Source organism: Bos grunniens, chromosome 5 (assembly GCF_055505025.1).
Source record: "Bos grunniens cultivar Pamir isolate PY7600 chromosome 5, Bosgru_T2T1.0, whole genome shotgun sequence".
NCBI classification, from domain to species: Eukaryota; Metazoa; Chordata; class Mammalia; order Artiodactyla; family Bovidae; genus Bos; species Bos grunniens.
This window is the reverse complement of record NC_141169.1, coordinates 61,308,821-61,324,818: the sequence shown is the minus strand read 5'-3', so window position 1 is coordinate 61,324,818 and position 15,998 is coordinate 61,308,821. Positions and strand designations below refer to the sequence as shown.

The window sequence follows — 15,998 nt, the reverse complement described above, 5'->3', positions numbered from 1 at the left end:
CTGGTGGCTCTGACTGTAAGGACTCTACCTGAAATGCAGGAGGTCCAGGTTCGACTCATGGGTAGGGAAGATCCCTTGGCGAAAGGCATGGCAACCCACTCCAGTATTCTTACCTGGACAATCCCATGGACAGAGGAGTCTGAGGGGCTACAGTTCATGGGGTCGTAAAGAGTCAGATGGAGACTAACACACACACAGTCATTCTCTGAATGCTACCAGTGTTCCTTTAAGCATTCAAGATTAAATGTCCAGCTGTTCAAAGTCCTTCGAGACACATTCTTCTCCAATTTTCCCAGTTTCAACTCTGAGGTTCCATTTTTTAGGTAAGTCATCCTTCAACCCCTCCTCACATCCAGTATGCCCCAGGTCTGCATTCCCCTTGCACCCACTGCACACTTTTATCATAAAATTCTCTCACTACAGTATACTGAGGTAATCGTTCTAAGTTTCTAAGATGAGAATGTGGTTTATTTTCGTTTTGATCTCTAGGGCCTGGAAATGTACATACTGGGTTGCCGACGTGGAAAGCAGACACAAAACGGTTTTAAAATATAAACCTTGATGTTGACTCTCTTTCACAGTAGCTTTTGAAATGCTTACATGAACCCTGCAAGGTTAAAAAAAACCTTCTTCAGTGCCTCCCCGTCGGGGAATCGAACCCCGGTCTCCCGCGTGACAGGCGGGGATACTCACCACTATACTAACGAGGAACTGCACAACGAACGCTCTTCTGACAGTTCTCTTATCTCTTTTTACCCCGCCCTTCTCATGACCCACAATCATCAGTAGGCCTGACACTTCTACTGCTATTGCAACTTCCATCGAAGTTGAATGGAACTAAAATAAAAGCCTTCACTTATTTCCATCTGCTTACCCTTCCTCTAACTTCCATTCCCCTCCTTTTCTCCCCTCCTCCCACTTTGGGAGAAATATCGATCCACTTCTACACCCCTCGACACACACACACACACACACACTCTCCCAGAGAGCAAAGCGCACGCCTTGTCGCACTGCACCATGGGACTTGTAGTTCCATCAATGCCACACCCTACTCTTTACTGACTTTAAAGAACTTCCTTTCCCAGCGGACGCCGCGAATTCCTCCTCCTCTCTTTACCTCACTCCCCCTTTCTCTCGCGCTCAGCGGAGTAGTCTGGTTGCTGAGAGCTGGGGTGCAGATCGTGTGCATCGGGACTCCTCACAGCCATGCCCGAGGTAGTGGATACGTGCTCCTTGGCCTCCCCGGCGTCCGTCTGCCAGACCAAACACCTGCACCTGCGTTGCAGCATCGACTTTACTCGCCGGGTACTGAGCGGGACCGCCGCGCTCACCATCCAGTCCCAGGAGGACAATCTGCGCAGCCTGGTACGGTGGGACATGCTCCCGGGTGCCCGCCTCTCCCTGGCCACCCGTCTCCCGTCTCTCACCCCGCTTCGGCCCCTTCCTGATGCCTGCCCTCCGCCTGCTTCACGCATCCGTAGATGCTCCTCCTCAGCCCACAACCCTTGTTCTGCACCTCCTCTTCAGCCTCAACTCATTTCTCAGTGCCCCGTCTTCAGCCCCCTACGCATCCCATATCGATCCCTCCCAGTCCAACTGGAGTCTCTGCATTCCTTCTTTACCCACTATGTATACCTGCCTTCTCCTCCACTCCTTTCCCCCAAAGCCTCCTTCGCAGTTCCTGGACACATCCTGGTGCCCATTCTACGCCCGGCTCCTCACCCAGCCCTCAAGTTTCATCTTAGCAGGAATTCTCCTTTCCCCGCTAATCCTAGCTCCCAGCGCTAAAGCCGCCCCCTGTAGTCTCCCCATTTCCTCAGCCTGCAGCCCAGAACTCCCTCCTCAGGCCCCAGAATTCTTCCAGTCCCCAGCCCACTTTCCTCAGTCCACACTCTTAGCTAAGTCTCAGGCCCTCTGTCCTGCAGATTCTCAGTCCCACCTCTCCCTCCCAGGCCCCTTTATTTCAACCTGCAGATCTACAGGATACGACCGGATCACCATCTCCCTGCCAGTTCTAAAACCCCCTAGAATTCCGAGCCCCGCTGTAATACTTTCAGTCTCTGCTTTATAACTCCAGGTGCAGCTGTCTCCGGATTCATGGTTTTTCCTACCTTTGCTTCTTATCACCCTTCTCTGAGAATAATTTAAGGAGGGGTGGGACATTTAAGCTTTCTAAGGATGTCTCAATACAACTGATTAATAGTTGGTTCCCAGCAGCAAGTAATATTGCACTTTCTTAGAAAATAAGGACTTCTCCAAGCTCTCTAGCCACCAGAATGATGAAAAACTTGTTTGGCTTTGTGAAGTGTTATTATTTTATCTGTACAACATAGCCTATTTCCAGTGTTCTTACTCAAACTGTCTGATAATATTTGAATTTCAAAGATAAGGATTTTTACAAATAAGAGGAACAAGAAAACTAGCCATATATATTGCATAGTGTGGTGATGGCTACTACAGCCCAGCAATAAGCAATAGAGAAAGTATATTGTAAGCTTGATAGGGTGAATCAGTGGGATCCACTGATTGGGCGTATTAATAAGTTTAGATAAGAGTTGGTGGCTTTTATGACTTTTGCCTGCTTGAGTAATAGACCTGTATTTTGAGTTCATTGATATGAACCAATAAAGCACCTAACCTTCTTACTTTGTTATTTAACATTTTCCTAGACTAATTCTGGTTTGAAAAATTGGTGGACTCCTCTATGTATTGATTTGTAGTCCCCAGAAGTACTATAAGGAAATAAATAAATCAAAGTAGTATTAGCAAGATCACAACTATTTCCTTATAGGCTGCACTTTGTCTGCTTGAAATGCCAGGCTATCATTTATTATTGCAGACAGCTTTGCCCAGGTAGGATTGGCTGAACTGAAGTCCTCTTTCAATGCAATCTCTCCTTTTAGTAACAGAAAGTGAATTTTGATAGTTTGTCACTGCTTAATGTGACCTTGCACTCCTATTTATAAAAATTAAACCTTTACCTCTGTTCCATGAGTAAGCTAGAGTTAGGACGCTTAAATTTTATGTCTGTTCAAAGTTCCAGTCTAAAAACTTGCCTGTTTTTTTGCATTCTGCAAATTTCAAGAGAAGATTTTTAAATTGCTAATTCCAACTAGCCAACTATCCAGTTTCCTTGGTTTTTCCTTCTCATTTCTATTTTTGATCAATTGCTTAATAACATTTATCAGTGAAATTTGAAGGGGAATTTCTTAAGTAATTTGGGAGTGCTAGCTGAGGTTAGGACTTGAGATACACAGCTTAAACATTGCATTTCCTATTTTCTCTTGGTCCAGGACTTGTTTCATGCATTAATTGGCATCTACTGTTTCTCTGGCACTGTGTGAAATTCTGGGAATGCAAGCCTAAGTAACATTCTTTTTCTTTTGAAGAGCCCTCAGTCTAATGGATAAAACAAATCCTTGTAATATGGCACAGTAAGTGCTGCTGGAGAAAGCTGGGCCAGCTGCTGTAACAAACACAGAAGATAGGGAAAAGGTTTCACAGAAAAACAGTTAAAACAGTTTTCTGATACAGAACAGGTTTGAAAAGTTTAGGCAATACAAAAAATAGAAAATGTTCCACTGGGAAATGACCCAAATGATTCACCCTTATGGTTTTAGTGAAGTGAAAGTCACTCAGTCGTGTTCCACTCTTTGTGACCACATGGACTGTATAGTCCATGGAATTCTCCAGCCCAGAATACTGGAGGGGGTAGCCTTTCCCTTCTCCAGGGGATCTTCCCAACCCAGGGCTTGAACCCAGGTCTCCCACATTGCAGGCAGATTCTTTACCAGCTGAGCCACCAGGGAAACCCTTATGGTTATAAAAGTAGTATAAACATAAGTAGTTTATATACAGAAGATACTCCCATCAGGTTTTTACAGCAAATCAGATATTCAGAAACAAGTACTGGAATATGAGCAAAGGAGTACCTTTATTATTCTTAAGCTATAAAATCCAGTATTTCTGAATGTGCAAGAGTGGGAAGATAATTTAATTTAGAGTAAGGGCAACCATTGAGGGACTTCCCAAAAAGAGGAGTACTCCAAAAGAAATAATAATTGCCCTTTGGAAGGAAAACTGATGATACTCATAACAAATTTGGCTGCTCTTAAAAAACAAAGAGAAAGGGAAAAGATAATAAAACCAGGATGGAAATTTCTTCCCAGCCAAAAACTCTAGACTCTAGATAAGAATAAAATTGTTGAAATTTCCTCAACTTATCACCCAGTTAACTGATCCAAAAGAGAGGGGACTGGAAAGTGACTGTTTCTTGGCTGTCTAACTCCCCATGCTATTCTAGGCCAGATTTCAAGGGAAAGATGTCAGAGGTAGGAAGGTTAGATAGTGAGCAGTTCTGAAAGTTCACAGGGCCTGACCTAGGGTGGTGGTGGAAGGAAAAAAAAAACTATGAGGACAGTGTGAAAGAAAACTTTGTTACTTGGCTATGTGGGATTGGGAAGTGGGACCAATTGTGGATTATTTGAATATTTCAAATCTTAGGTAAGTTGAGGAGTTCCATCAGTGGAATAGAGACAACAGGAGAGAGAGCAAATTTGGGGTACAGAAGGGTGGCTTTGTTTTTAAAATCTTCAGGAGCCTATTGAATATGAGATGCTATTTCCCATGGAAATGTTAACCACGCAGTTAGAGATACCTGCTGAAGTCCTGGGGAGGGGAGGCAGCTGCGAAAGAGATGGGTAGTCACCTGCACAGAGGTTCCAGGTGAAGATGTGAGAATGAGCAAAACTAGGGATTGAATATGGTAAGTAAACTGAAAGCCCAAGGCTAGTTAGTGCATGGGGACATATCTAGATTTTGTAGTTAGATAGGAGGGGGAGGAAAAAAGTATTAGACAAAGATGTGTGACTTCACACATCATTGATGTGTGCAGCCAAGGAAAAGCCTTCAAACAGATATTATGGTCCACTGGGGCCATTAGCAGCAGAGGTCCAGGTTACTGAACAGAAAAGACCTATTGATCAGGAGGACTGCCCTTCCTGTGGCACAGAAACTAGAAGTCAGACTGAAGAGGAGAAAGGGAGGATAGATTGATGAGGAAGTGGAAATAGCAGCCAGAGATAACCCTTGGAGTTTAAGGAAGGAAGGAGAAAAGTAGAATAGTTATCAGAGCGGGCAGAAGGATTGAGTGAAGTTTTAAAATTAATATAGGAAGCTGGAAGCTTTAAGTTGTTTGGAAACAGGCTTGTGGCATAGGAAGGTTGAAGATTCTAGGACAAGAGATTAGTTGAGAGATAATGAAAGGGTATGGGTTCTAGGGCTTAGATAGAGGAACATTGGGATGGAAAATCCTCAGACACTTGTTGCCACTCCCTTCCTGCCCAAAGCAGATAATCTGCCTGGCAAGTAGATATGCACTCCCAATCTCCCAGTAGCAGGGGTCCCCAACTTCCAGGGTCTAATGCCTGATAATCTGTGATGGAGCTGATGTAATAATAATAAAGTACACAATAAATGTGATGTGGATGAATCATCCTGAAACCATCCCCCCAACCCCCCTGGTCCGTGGAAAAATTGTCTTCTGTGAAACCAGTCCCTGGTGCCAAGAAGGTTGGGGACCGCTGCTCTGTAGGGCCATTTGATCAGAGTTGCTGTAACCAGGTTGGACGTTCTCTAGATACACAAAGCAGTACAGTCTGCTTATTTGCCTGATTAGCACCAAGATTTGTTTTAATTTTGGGGTCTGTGAAATTAGTACAGAGCAGTAGGACTATATGAATTGTAGGAAGAAATACAAGGTAATATATATTGAGGAGTCATGATGAAAGACAAGTTATGGATGAGCTTTTTCATAGTAGAGAAGTTAGTTTTAGGAGACAGAAGCAAAGGCATTTTCATTTAGATCTGACTTTTACTTAAAGCCAGGGCTTCCCTGGTAGCTCAGACAGTAGAGGGGAAGTTTAGAGAATGTGGATTGGGACCTATGCTAATTGTCAACTCCTCTAATTCCTGTCTTTCACTCTGTATCTTACTCTATCTTAAAGCAACTAGTTCTAATCTGAAATTGTAGTAAGACTGACTATCATTTAGTTTTTCCCAGTGCATAAAACAATTTTCTTATCATCTAAAAATACTGATTTATTTCTAGATTCTGGATACAAAGGACCTCACAATAGAAAAAGTGGTCATCAATGGACAAGAAGTCAAATATACTCTTGGAGAAAGACAAAGTTACAAAGGATCACCAATCGAAATCTCTCTTCCTATTGCTCTGTGCAAGTATGGATATTCTCATCTTTCTCTTTTATGGCTAAATAAGGGGAATATATATTTTTATTTTAGTTTCTTTTTTCATTTCCTATTTTTAGTTTGTGTGTATGTAGTAATTGGTACACTCCTCCTACCAATCTGCGGTTCAGATCGAAGCTTATAGTGAAAATTATATATTCCTAAAATAGTAAAGAAATTTACTGTATAAAATACTCAAAAATAGAACTTGATAACTGTTACTTCTTCACTCATCATGTTAGTAATACCTAGAGTGATGGTGGGAATGCCTTAAGGAAGCATTTCTGGGTCACCTGGGAAGCTCTTACAAGCTGTGTATTTTTCACCTCCTCGCCAGAGGCTGGCCAGTTTTATTAATGGAATAACAATGACAAACATAAGTGCTTGGGATAAGTGCTGTAGATGTATTCTTTCTTCTAATCCCTATAGTAACCCTTTGTGGCGTGATCTACATTTTACAAAGGGTTACTATAAGGGTTTGGGCTTCCCAGGTGGCCCTACTGGTAAAGAACCTGCCTGCTAATGCAGGAGATGTAAGAGAGGCAGGTTCGATCCCTGGGATGAAAAGATCCCCTGGAAGAGGGCATGGCAACCCACTCCAGTATTCTTGCTTGGAGAATCCCATGGTCAGAGGAGCCTGGTGGGCTACAGTCCATGGGTCACAAAGGGGCATGACTGAAGTAACATAGCATGCATGCACTATAAGGATTAAAGACTACATCTACAGCGCTTATCCCAAGATTAGTATGTAGAAATGGTTAGGTGAAATGGTTATGTGTTTGTCATTGTTATTCGATTAATACAAGTGACAAATGAGGAAAGGGAACCTCCGAGACAGAAGGTAACTTGTTCAAGAAAGTTAGCCAGAGGTGTCATGTTGGGAGTATATCCCACTCCTTGGTATATTGGGGAGGGAATAAATGGTGGAAAACCACTGACCTAGAACAAAGTCAATCTAATCCCACCTTGTACCAGCCAGTGTTTTCATATCTTCTCTTCCCATTTAAGAAAAAGAAAGGAAACACACATAATTTGTGAGGTATATCATTAACCATATTCCACAGATGAAGCAACTATGGCATAGAAAGGTCAAATAATTTGCTCAAGTTCACAGCACAGCCAAGTTCACAGTCAGTGGTAGAGTCAGGACTCAAGCACAGCCGCTGGTCTCCAGGGCTCTTGCTGTTTCTTCATTAACAATGCTGCTCAATCTATCTGGGTGAAGGACCCAGTTTTTGTTAGTTCCAGTCCACCACAGGCTAATACTTTTGTAAAATGCAGTAAAAACTAATTACTAGGAAGAAGAGATTAAATACAAACACATATGCTTTTATCATAGATTTAACAGACATGAACATTTACTCTCAAGTTCTTGACTTAACTCTTCCAGAAACAGTTTGCAAACTAGCACTGCCCTGTGTTATGCTCTGCCACCCCTGCAGTGGTCGTCAGCATTCCAAAGTTATTTCTTCTACCTTCCCACCACTGTAAAAGATTACCTGGTATCACAGAAAAAATGCTGGGGTGTTCACCTAATATTATTTCCTCTTACATCTTCATAAGCAGTTGCCATGTAGAAAAAAAGACTCATAGGCTGACACTCAGGTAAGAGCGTGCAAGGCAAACATTCCTAGAACTTACTCTCAAGCAGTAATGAGAGCTCATAAAATTCTGTTTATATTATTTGGTGTATATCATGTTGTTTATGTATTATGAATTAAAATTTTAGTTAGATTGAATTGTATACTACTAATGTATTTGTTCCTTTCATACAGAAATCAAGAAATTGTTATAGAGATTTCTTTCGAGACATCTCCAAAATCTTCTGCTCTTCAGTGGCTCACTCCTGAACAAACTTCTGGGAAAGAGCACCCCTATCTCTTTAGTCAGTGCCAGGTAAAAAGGACTTGGGATGGTTTATTCCCAGCTCATGCAACTGAATGAAGCAAAGTGGACAGTGGTCTTACGGATACTGGGATCTTACCTAAGATAGTATTTATCTTATAAAGACTACATACATTTTCATTTATATCTGTCACCATTATTACATTCATATATTATTTTTAAAAAGAAACTTCCTTTCATTTGAAACATGTCTACCTAGGCTGGACTATCTAGGTCATATTTATTAATATATTCATATCCTCAGCACCTACCATAGAACTTGGCATAGAGTGGGCACTCAGTAAATGGTCTTAAAATGAAAGGAAAACACTGTTAAACAAAATATGTACTGGTTATGAAAACTGCTTAACAATAAAGGGAAGGATCAGATTTCCCATTCCTCTCCAGACACCCTTGTCCAGAGATAACAACTGAGTTGGTCGGTAGCCTTTACAGATTTTTCTTACACATTTACAAATGTACACATTATGTATATATATTAATGTACCATTAAGATGATATGATTTAGACTACATCTATTTTCTGTTTAAAAACTAAAAATAAAGAACATACTTAGAGATAGTCTGTCACAAGAATAATACGTGTCAAACTCCTGAAAGAAACAAAACTAATTCTTTTAGCAATCAAATAGTTTACAATTAAAAGAATTTATTTCATTAAACATTGACTATATTTCCAAGCATTGTGTAAGGTACTCTGCATATTTAATCCTTTAAATATTCCTCTGTGTAAGACACTATGGTAGGCTCACATTTGAAAACAAGTCTATCAGAAAAGAAGCAATGCTGGCAATGTTTACTTTTTATTGCCAAATGAAGTTTTATTTTTTGTCAAGAAACCCTCAGTTCACTAATCTGGAAGAGATACCATGATCTAGGCAAGAATGTACCAATTATACACTCCATCTCTTATTTGATTTTCATCAGTAATTATTATGGAATGTCCATAAACTAAAGCTAGCAAGAAATGCAAGATCTGTGAGTCACAAGAATGTGAATTTTGAACATTTTATTCCGTTTCTTGTTGGCAGCAGTTTTCAAAATGGAGGAAAGCGATTTCAGTTAAATTACTACAGTTGATAGGAAGCACATAGACATGTTTTGTTTGATGAGTTTGCTTATAGCTGTTCTCTATGCATATTTTCCTGGGTTTGGTCTTATCCAGTGAAATACACATAAACCTCACCCCTGGCATTGCGGAGTCACATAACCATGAACCTTTAAGGAACCCTAAATGCATGGTCTTAGAACCTTGTTTGGGGAGAGCAGACTATCTGGTTCTTCTAGTTCAACTTAATCCAACTAGAAGTGAGGTCACTTGGACTCCTGTATCTTTGGAGAATCTATTAGATCTGAAGTGAAAAGAGCTGGTGTCTGGAGGATAGGAGGAAGTTTGCAGAGGTGTGAAGTGTGTCTGGGATTTATAACAACCTCAGAGAGAGAGGTGAGTGTCAATGTTCCTTCCAGCTCAGTGAGGTTGGGTTCCCTTTGCTCACCAGCAATAGATGCAGACTTATCTGACAACAGCCCAGGGTATGAAATTGTAGGTACTCTGGTCATTCTTCTTGATGGAATTGATCATTATGACAGATGGATGTGGAAGCAAAGAAACGCTCTACCTGTTAGGTGAATGGATATGTCTAGATGGTGTTAAAAGAGACTTTTCTTTCTCCCTCCTGTCTTCCTAGTGTTTACTTTCAAGGTTTGCCACAAGATCAAAATGTCAAGACCTTAACCGCATTGTCCAAGCTGTGTTTCTCAGAAAACTGGCGTCCCATTAGACTTTAATAATTAACCAAAAGAAAGTGGGTTTTGTGTTGAAATAAGTATAAGAATTTGAACAGGTTTCTTCAGAGCCTTCAGAAAGCTAATGTTCCTGGTGACTCTCCCAGACAGGCATGTAACATGCCATGGCTCTCAAATTTACTTCACTAAAGAGCCTTTTTTGACAGGGTTCTTAACAACTTCTCATTGGGCGCTACTGTTGCTCAGGAATCATTGTTTAACCTTGCTTCATGCTCCAACTGAAATGTGAGGGTGGGGCATACATTAAAAGGGGAAATTAGATTTTTTTATCCACAGATCTACTTTTGCTACTCGAAAAGAACTGAAGAAATGTGAGACATTTTTACTTTTAAAAGAACGTATCTAAGAACAATGCTGCAATTGTAATGACTTCTTAATGACTTGATTTATGAGTCAGGGAAACAGCTGTTTCTTTTTTCCCTCTCTCTCCCAGGCTATCCACTGTAGAGCTATTCTTCCTTGCCAGGACACTCCTTCCGTGAAATTAACCTACAGCGCAGAGGTAACTATTACTGAAATTATTAGCTGAATTGTTCTGTATGAGTATTTTTATAGGGACTACATTAAATCTATAGATTGCTTTGGGTAGTATGGATGTTTTAGCAATATTAATTCTTCCAATCCATGAACACAGATTGTGTTTCCAAAATGAATCAAATAAGTCAATAATGATAAGCAGAGATAATAATGTTTTTTTTAGCTAGCAATAGTTTACTTATTAAATTCTGCCTGAAATATGTTAGAAAAATGGATCTCATTTTGAACCTCTGTTCCAAAGGCAGTTTCAAACATAAATGTAAAAAAGGGAAATGAGTGTCATTCTGATTTTAAAAAGAATTCAGAGGCTTTCCTGGTGGATCAGTGGTGAAGAATCCACCTGCCAGTACAGGGTTCGATCCCTGCTCCCGGGAGATCCTGCATGCCGCAGAGCACCTAGGCCCGTGTGCCACAACTATTGAGCCTGTCTCTAGAGCTGGGAGCTGCAACTAGACCAATGCTCTGCAGCAAGAGAAGCCACGGCAGTGAAAAGCTCGCACACTGCAACGAACAGTAACCCCTGCTTGCTGCAACTAGAGAAAAAAACCTATGCAGCAACCAAGACCAAGTGCAGCCAAAAATAAATAAAATAACATACACAAAAAAAGAATTCTAGACCTAAAATCAAGAATTTGGGAGCAACTCTTTTTAACTTTGAAAAAAATTTCTAGGATTAAATGCTCTATAAATGCACTTTGTGCATATCGTTTCAGTCGTGTCCTACTCTTTGCAACCCCATGGACCATAGCCCACCAGGCTCCTCTGTCTGTGGGATTTCCCAGGGAAGAATACTGGAATGGGTTGCCATTTCCTCCTCCAGGGGGTTTTCCCGACCCAGGGATCAAACCCACATCCCTTCTGTCTCCTGCATTGCTGGTGAATTCTTTACCACTAGCACCACCTGGGAACTAGCCATATAAATATCTATCTAGGTATCCTAATGGGTGTATATTACAGACTTATTTGTATGCATTTCCAACGTATTCTTGTTGTAGGTACTGCTAACCCTTTTACGAAAAGGTGGACTATAATTAATAAAAGGTGGACTATAATTAATAAGTCTAGCCCAGAGGCTAGACTTACTCATACCAGGCAAATGGAACTGAGGACCATCTGGTATTTATGGAAACATCTTGATTCCCACATTGTCCCACCACCAAACCACCCTGAGCATAACGCTGCAAAAACTACAGTTGGAGGCCAAGAATCCCAGGATCTGGGATCTTCTCCACCACTGAATAACTGCATGATCTTCGGCAAGTCTTGTGACCTCACCACCTCAGCTTTCTCATCTGGATGATGTATCACTGCCTAAATGAAGGGAGGAAGTGGAACCACAGTAGTCTCTAGGCTTTTAGCTCCAGGATCTGTGGCTATAGCAGCGCTCGTTCTGGAGCTCCTGATTCTGTGCTTGTCGCAGTAACAGCTTTGAGGGCTGGGCCAGGGTTCAATCCCTGGATTGGGAAGATCCTCTGAAAAAGGGGATGGCAACCCACTCCACCATTCTTGCCTGGAGAATCCTATGGACAGAGAAGGCTGGTGGGCTACAGTTCACAGGGTCACAAAGAGTCGGACACAACTGAGCGACTAACATTACTACGTGCAGACAGAACAAGAAAGTCCACAATTGTTGGGATGGATGCTTGCTAAGTCACTAATACTTAGGGGATGGTCCTTTATCCTGGCATTCATTAGAAGTAACACTTTCAGAATCATGGAGCTGGGGTACACACACCAATGACCATACGTTTGCTCCATAAGGATCTTCCCCATACAAGGTTCCAGAGAAGATTATTTCACCTTTCTCAGCAATAAGCTTAAGTTCCTCACACTCAAGACCCTTAAAAAGTAGAATTTGGGACTTCCCTGGTGACACAATGGATAAGAATCCACCTGTCAGTGCAGGAGACACGGGTTCAGTCTCTGGTCAGGGAAGATTCCATATGCCACGCAGCAGCTAAGCTTGTGCCACAGCTACTGAGCCTGCATGCTGCAGCTGCGAAAGCCTGCCTGCCTGGAGCCTGTGCTGTGCAACAAGAGAAGCCACTGCAGTGAGAATCCTGCACACTGCAACTAGAGAGTAGCCTCTACTTGACATAACTAGAGAAAGCCTAGCACAGCCAAAAATACATAAATTAAGATATTTTATTTTTTTATTTTTTTTAATTTTATTTTATTTTTAAACTTTAGATATTTTAAAAGTAGAATGTTGTAACTCTTATGTTTTAAATATTTAAATTTTCAGAGTTGTATTCTCTGTTCTAAAGTGAGTATAGCATCCTTTTGAATCTCTCCTGAGGGTATAGAGGGGAGCAGGCCTGGTGACTACCATTACCAGGTGTGATAAAAATATTAACATAATAAAAATAAATGATTAAAATAAGTAATGTACGTTCTTTATAAGTAACATAAATTTAGGTTATTTATTCCTCACAACAACTCTATGAAGTATGACCCTCATTTGATTTAGGAAATGGAGGCTCAGGAGGGTTATTTACCCAAGTCCATGCAGTTATTAAATGGCGGAGATGGGATTTTAATCTAGTTTCTACCAGATGCTTTCAGTATGAATAGGTGAATGAAAATGTTGATATTTCACATTCATTTTTAAAGAAGCCAGTTTTACATACGCTAATTCTGTTTATAAAACTGATACGTATGACTGTTCTGAGTTCATAGTCTACTGGATCAAGAGTCAAGAAGGCGGAAGAGGTTATTTTATGTAGAACATTTTATTTATAACTGGTAATGACTTTTCTTCTCCATTAGGTGTCTGTCCCCAAAGAACTGGTGGCACTTATGAGTGCCATTCGTGACGGAGAAGCACCTGACCCAGAAGACCCGAACAGGAAAATTTACAGATTCAGCCAAAAAGTAAGATCTTAGGGTCTAGATTTTGTGTTTTAGTTGGTGGTGAACTCTAAATAGCTTCTTCCCATTTGGAAAGCAAAATGGCTTTTGAAATATTTCAGAATTTAGAATGCAGCTTCTGCTTTTTTTCTCTATCTCTTGCTCTTTTGAAATATTTAATTCTGCTTGCAACGTTGTGTTGAAGAAGGAAGCTGCTGGGTAGGTATGGTAGGGGGTGTGCCTGATGCATTTTTGCTCATCTCAGTCAGTAGCAGGTTTCTTGTTCCTAAGTTACTTTGACCCGCCCTGGTACCGAACTATGGGTATGTATTGGCGTAGTCTTCACAGATGGAAGAGCGCTTAGACCAAAAAACAGTTTCAGTCCTTTAAGTTACAATTCCTAGGTGGCTGGTAGTTTGACTTCTTTCTTTGACTTTTAATGAATTGTGTCTGTTGTCTGTGTGTGTGTGTACATTAATGCTTTTTAAAATCATCCTCCTTAGCAGAACTTGTCATTGAGTCACAGTGGACAGTTCTGTCCCCACACCAGCTTCTGGGATTCTAAAACCTTTAGCATCCTTTCATTGCTGGATTATTTTGTGTCTCTCAAATATGCCAGGAGTGATTTCAAAAAAGCAATTTAAAACGAAATTTTTTAATTCAAGAAGAAAGGACAAAACAAAGAAGAAAGCACAGTTGCCTTCTTATATGTTAATTTTTGTGAAATGCTTAAGAGGTACCTTGTAATACTGTGCAGTCGTATTTTTCACATTTCAGAAGCTTTCCTTCCTAATAGGATAAAAGGAAAATAGATGTTTTGAAAGTTTTTATATTACAATTTTGAACTGCTAGACCCCTCAAAAATGGGAACCATTTGAGAAGTACCAAAAGAAAGTAAGCTACACTAATGGTTGGAGATTTGAAAGGAAACTTTCTTTTGAATATGAATTGTCTTATTCTGTTAACATGCTTAATCACTAATTCGAGCATGTACTGTGTGTCTTGTTTGCCCCTTCAGGTTCCAATCCCCTGCTACCTGATTGCTTTGGTTGTTGGAGCTTTAGAAAGCAGGTGAGCTTTTGAACAAATTTTGAAGTATACACAAAGATCAAACCTTAGGTGTTTTGACCCTCTGTCAGGATTTATTGTTAGATCACTTTTGTGTTTCTCAAGATAATAAGCTGACAGCTCTAGAAATATTCAAATCTAATCATGAAATGTGAATCACAAATTAATTTTAAATTAAAAGATCTTTACCAGTCACCCCTTGGACTTCCCAAGTATTAGAGAATGAGCATACTCTTACTGTTAATCTGGAGTCTAAAACAAGTTTAAACAAGTCAATCCTCATAACCTCTGTTTTTTCATCCTTCAAATTACGACATCCCCCTTCCTACCTCATTGGGTGATTATGTGCAATAAATGAGATAAAGTATTTTAAAGCACTTGGAAGCCTATGAATATTACAGAAATATAAGATATTTTGTTAAAGTTTTACCAGCAGCTACTGCTGCTGCTAAGTTGCTTCAGTCGTGTCTGACTCTGTGTGCCCCATAGACGGCAGCCCACCAGGCTCCCCCGTCCCTGGGATTCTCCAGGCAAGAACACTGGAGTGGGTTGCCATTTCCTTCTCCAATGCATGAAAGTGAAAAGGGAAAGTGAAGTCGCTCAGTCGTGTTTGACTCTTAGCGAACCCATGGATTGCAGCCTACCAGGCTCCTCCATCCATGGGATTTTCCAGGCAAGAGTACTGGAGTGGGGTGCCATTGCCTTCTCCGTACCAGCAGCTAGAGTGCCCTTTTCTTAATTTCTTGTTTGTTCCTATTTCTAAACAACTGAAAACTAAGAATGGCTGTATAGTAATCACATTCTTTAAATTGCCAGAAATGTGGACATGGTGGACATGTCAGACAAACACAGCTTCTGGTCCAGCTCTCGAAGTTAACTATGAACATCCCAGGGTAGCTCACTTCTCAGGATGAGCATCTGTGAGCATCAGGATGAACACTCACCAAGACATACCCACATCTCACTTCAGAGGATGCTGAAAGTTTTGGGGTTTTATCTTCGTCACCTAAAACCTAGAAATAATCATATGTACTTCAAAAGATTTTTGTGAGGATTGATAGACCCAACATAAGTAAAGCTCCTGACGTATAGGAGGCACTCACTAAATAATTGTCATCATTGTCATAGCAGTTGCCAATTAGCAGGTCTCATTAGGTACCAGCTCCAATGAATCAGGCTTCCCTTGTGGCTCAGCTGGTAAAGAATCTGCCTGCAATGCGGGAGAGCTGGGTTCAATCCCTGGGCTGGGAAGATCCCCTGGAGGAGGGAAAGGCTACCCCCTCCAGTGTTCTGACCTGGAGAATTCCATGGACTGTGTTGTCCATGGGATCACAGAGAGTCAGACACGACTCAGCGACTTTCATTTTCACTTTCCAGAGCATCATCCTCTTGAATCCTCACACCTCTGTGAAATGAATACAATTACTCTTTCTCATTTTACCAATAAAAAAAACTCAGTGAGTTTAAATAACTGGGTCAGAGTAGCATAGCTAGAAAATATCAGAGCTGGGACCCATCCTAGGCCATCTGATGTTGGAGCCCCTGTAGCTTAGAACTCTGCTGTCTGGAGGAGCAGCCACTAAC

General features: G+C 41.0%; 1 protein-coding gene and 1 non-coding gene across 3 annotated transcripts in view; one reads left to right on the top strand and one right to left on the bottom strand.

Moving 5' to 3' along the window:
- Positions 1 to 638: 638 nt before the first annotated feature.
- On the bottom strand, positions 639 to 710 carry TRNAD-GUC (transfer RNA aspartic acid (anticodon GUC)). The gene has a single exon. It is a non-coding gene; the product is annotated as a tRNA-Asp (tRNA).
- Positions 711 to 1,138: 428 nt separating this feature from the next.
- The window catches only part of LTA4H (leukotriene A4 hydrolase), a 30,491-nt gene continuing 15,631 nt past the window's right edge, over positions 1,139 to 15,998 (top strand). For both annotated transcript variants that reach the window (XR_015163940.1, XM_086400790.1), the window contains exons 1-6: positions 1,139 to 1,365; positions 6,110 to 6,240; positions 8,025 to 8,145; positions 10,393 to 10,461; positions 13,266 to 13,370; positions 14,365 to 14,417. Coding sequence is in view for 1 of the 2 variants with exons in the window: in XM_086400790.1 (XP_086256916.1) it covers positions 1,207 to 1,365; positions 6,110 to 6,240; positions 8,025 to 8,145; positions 10,393 to 10,461; positions 13,266 to 13,370; positions 14,365 to 14,417 (638 nt within the window). In the remaining variant the exon portion in view is untranslated. The remainder of the gene's footprint in view (positions 1,366 to 6,109; positions 6,241 to 8,024; positions 8,146 to 10,392; positions 10,462 to 13,265; positions 13,371 to 14,364; positions 14,418 to 15,998) is intronic.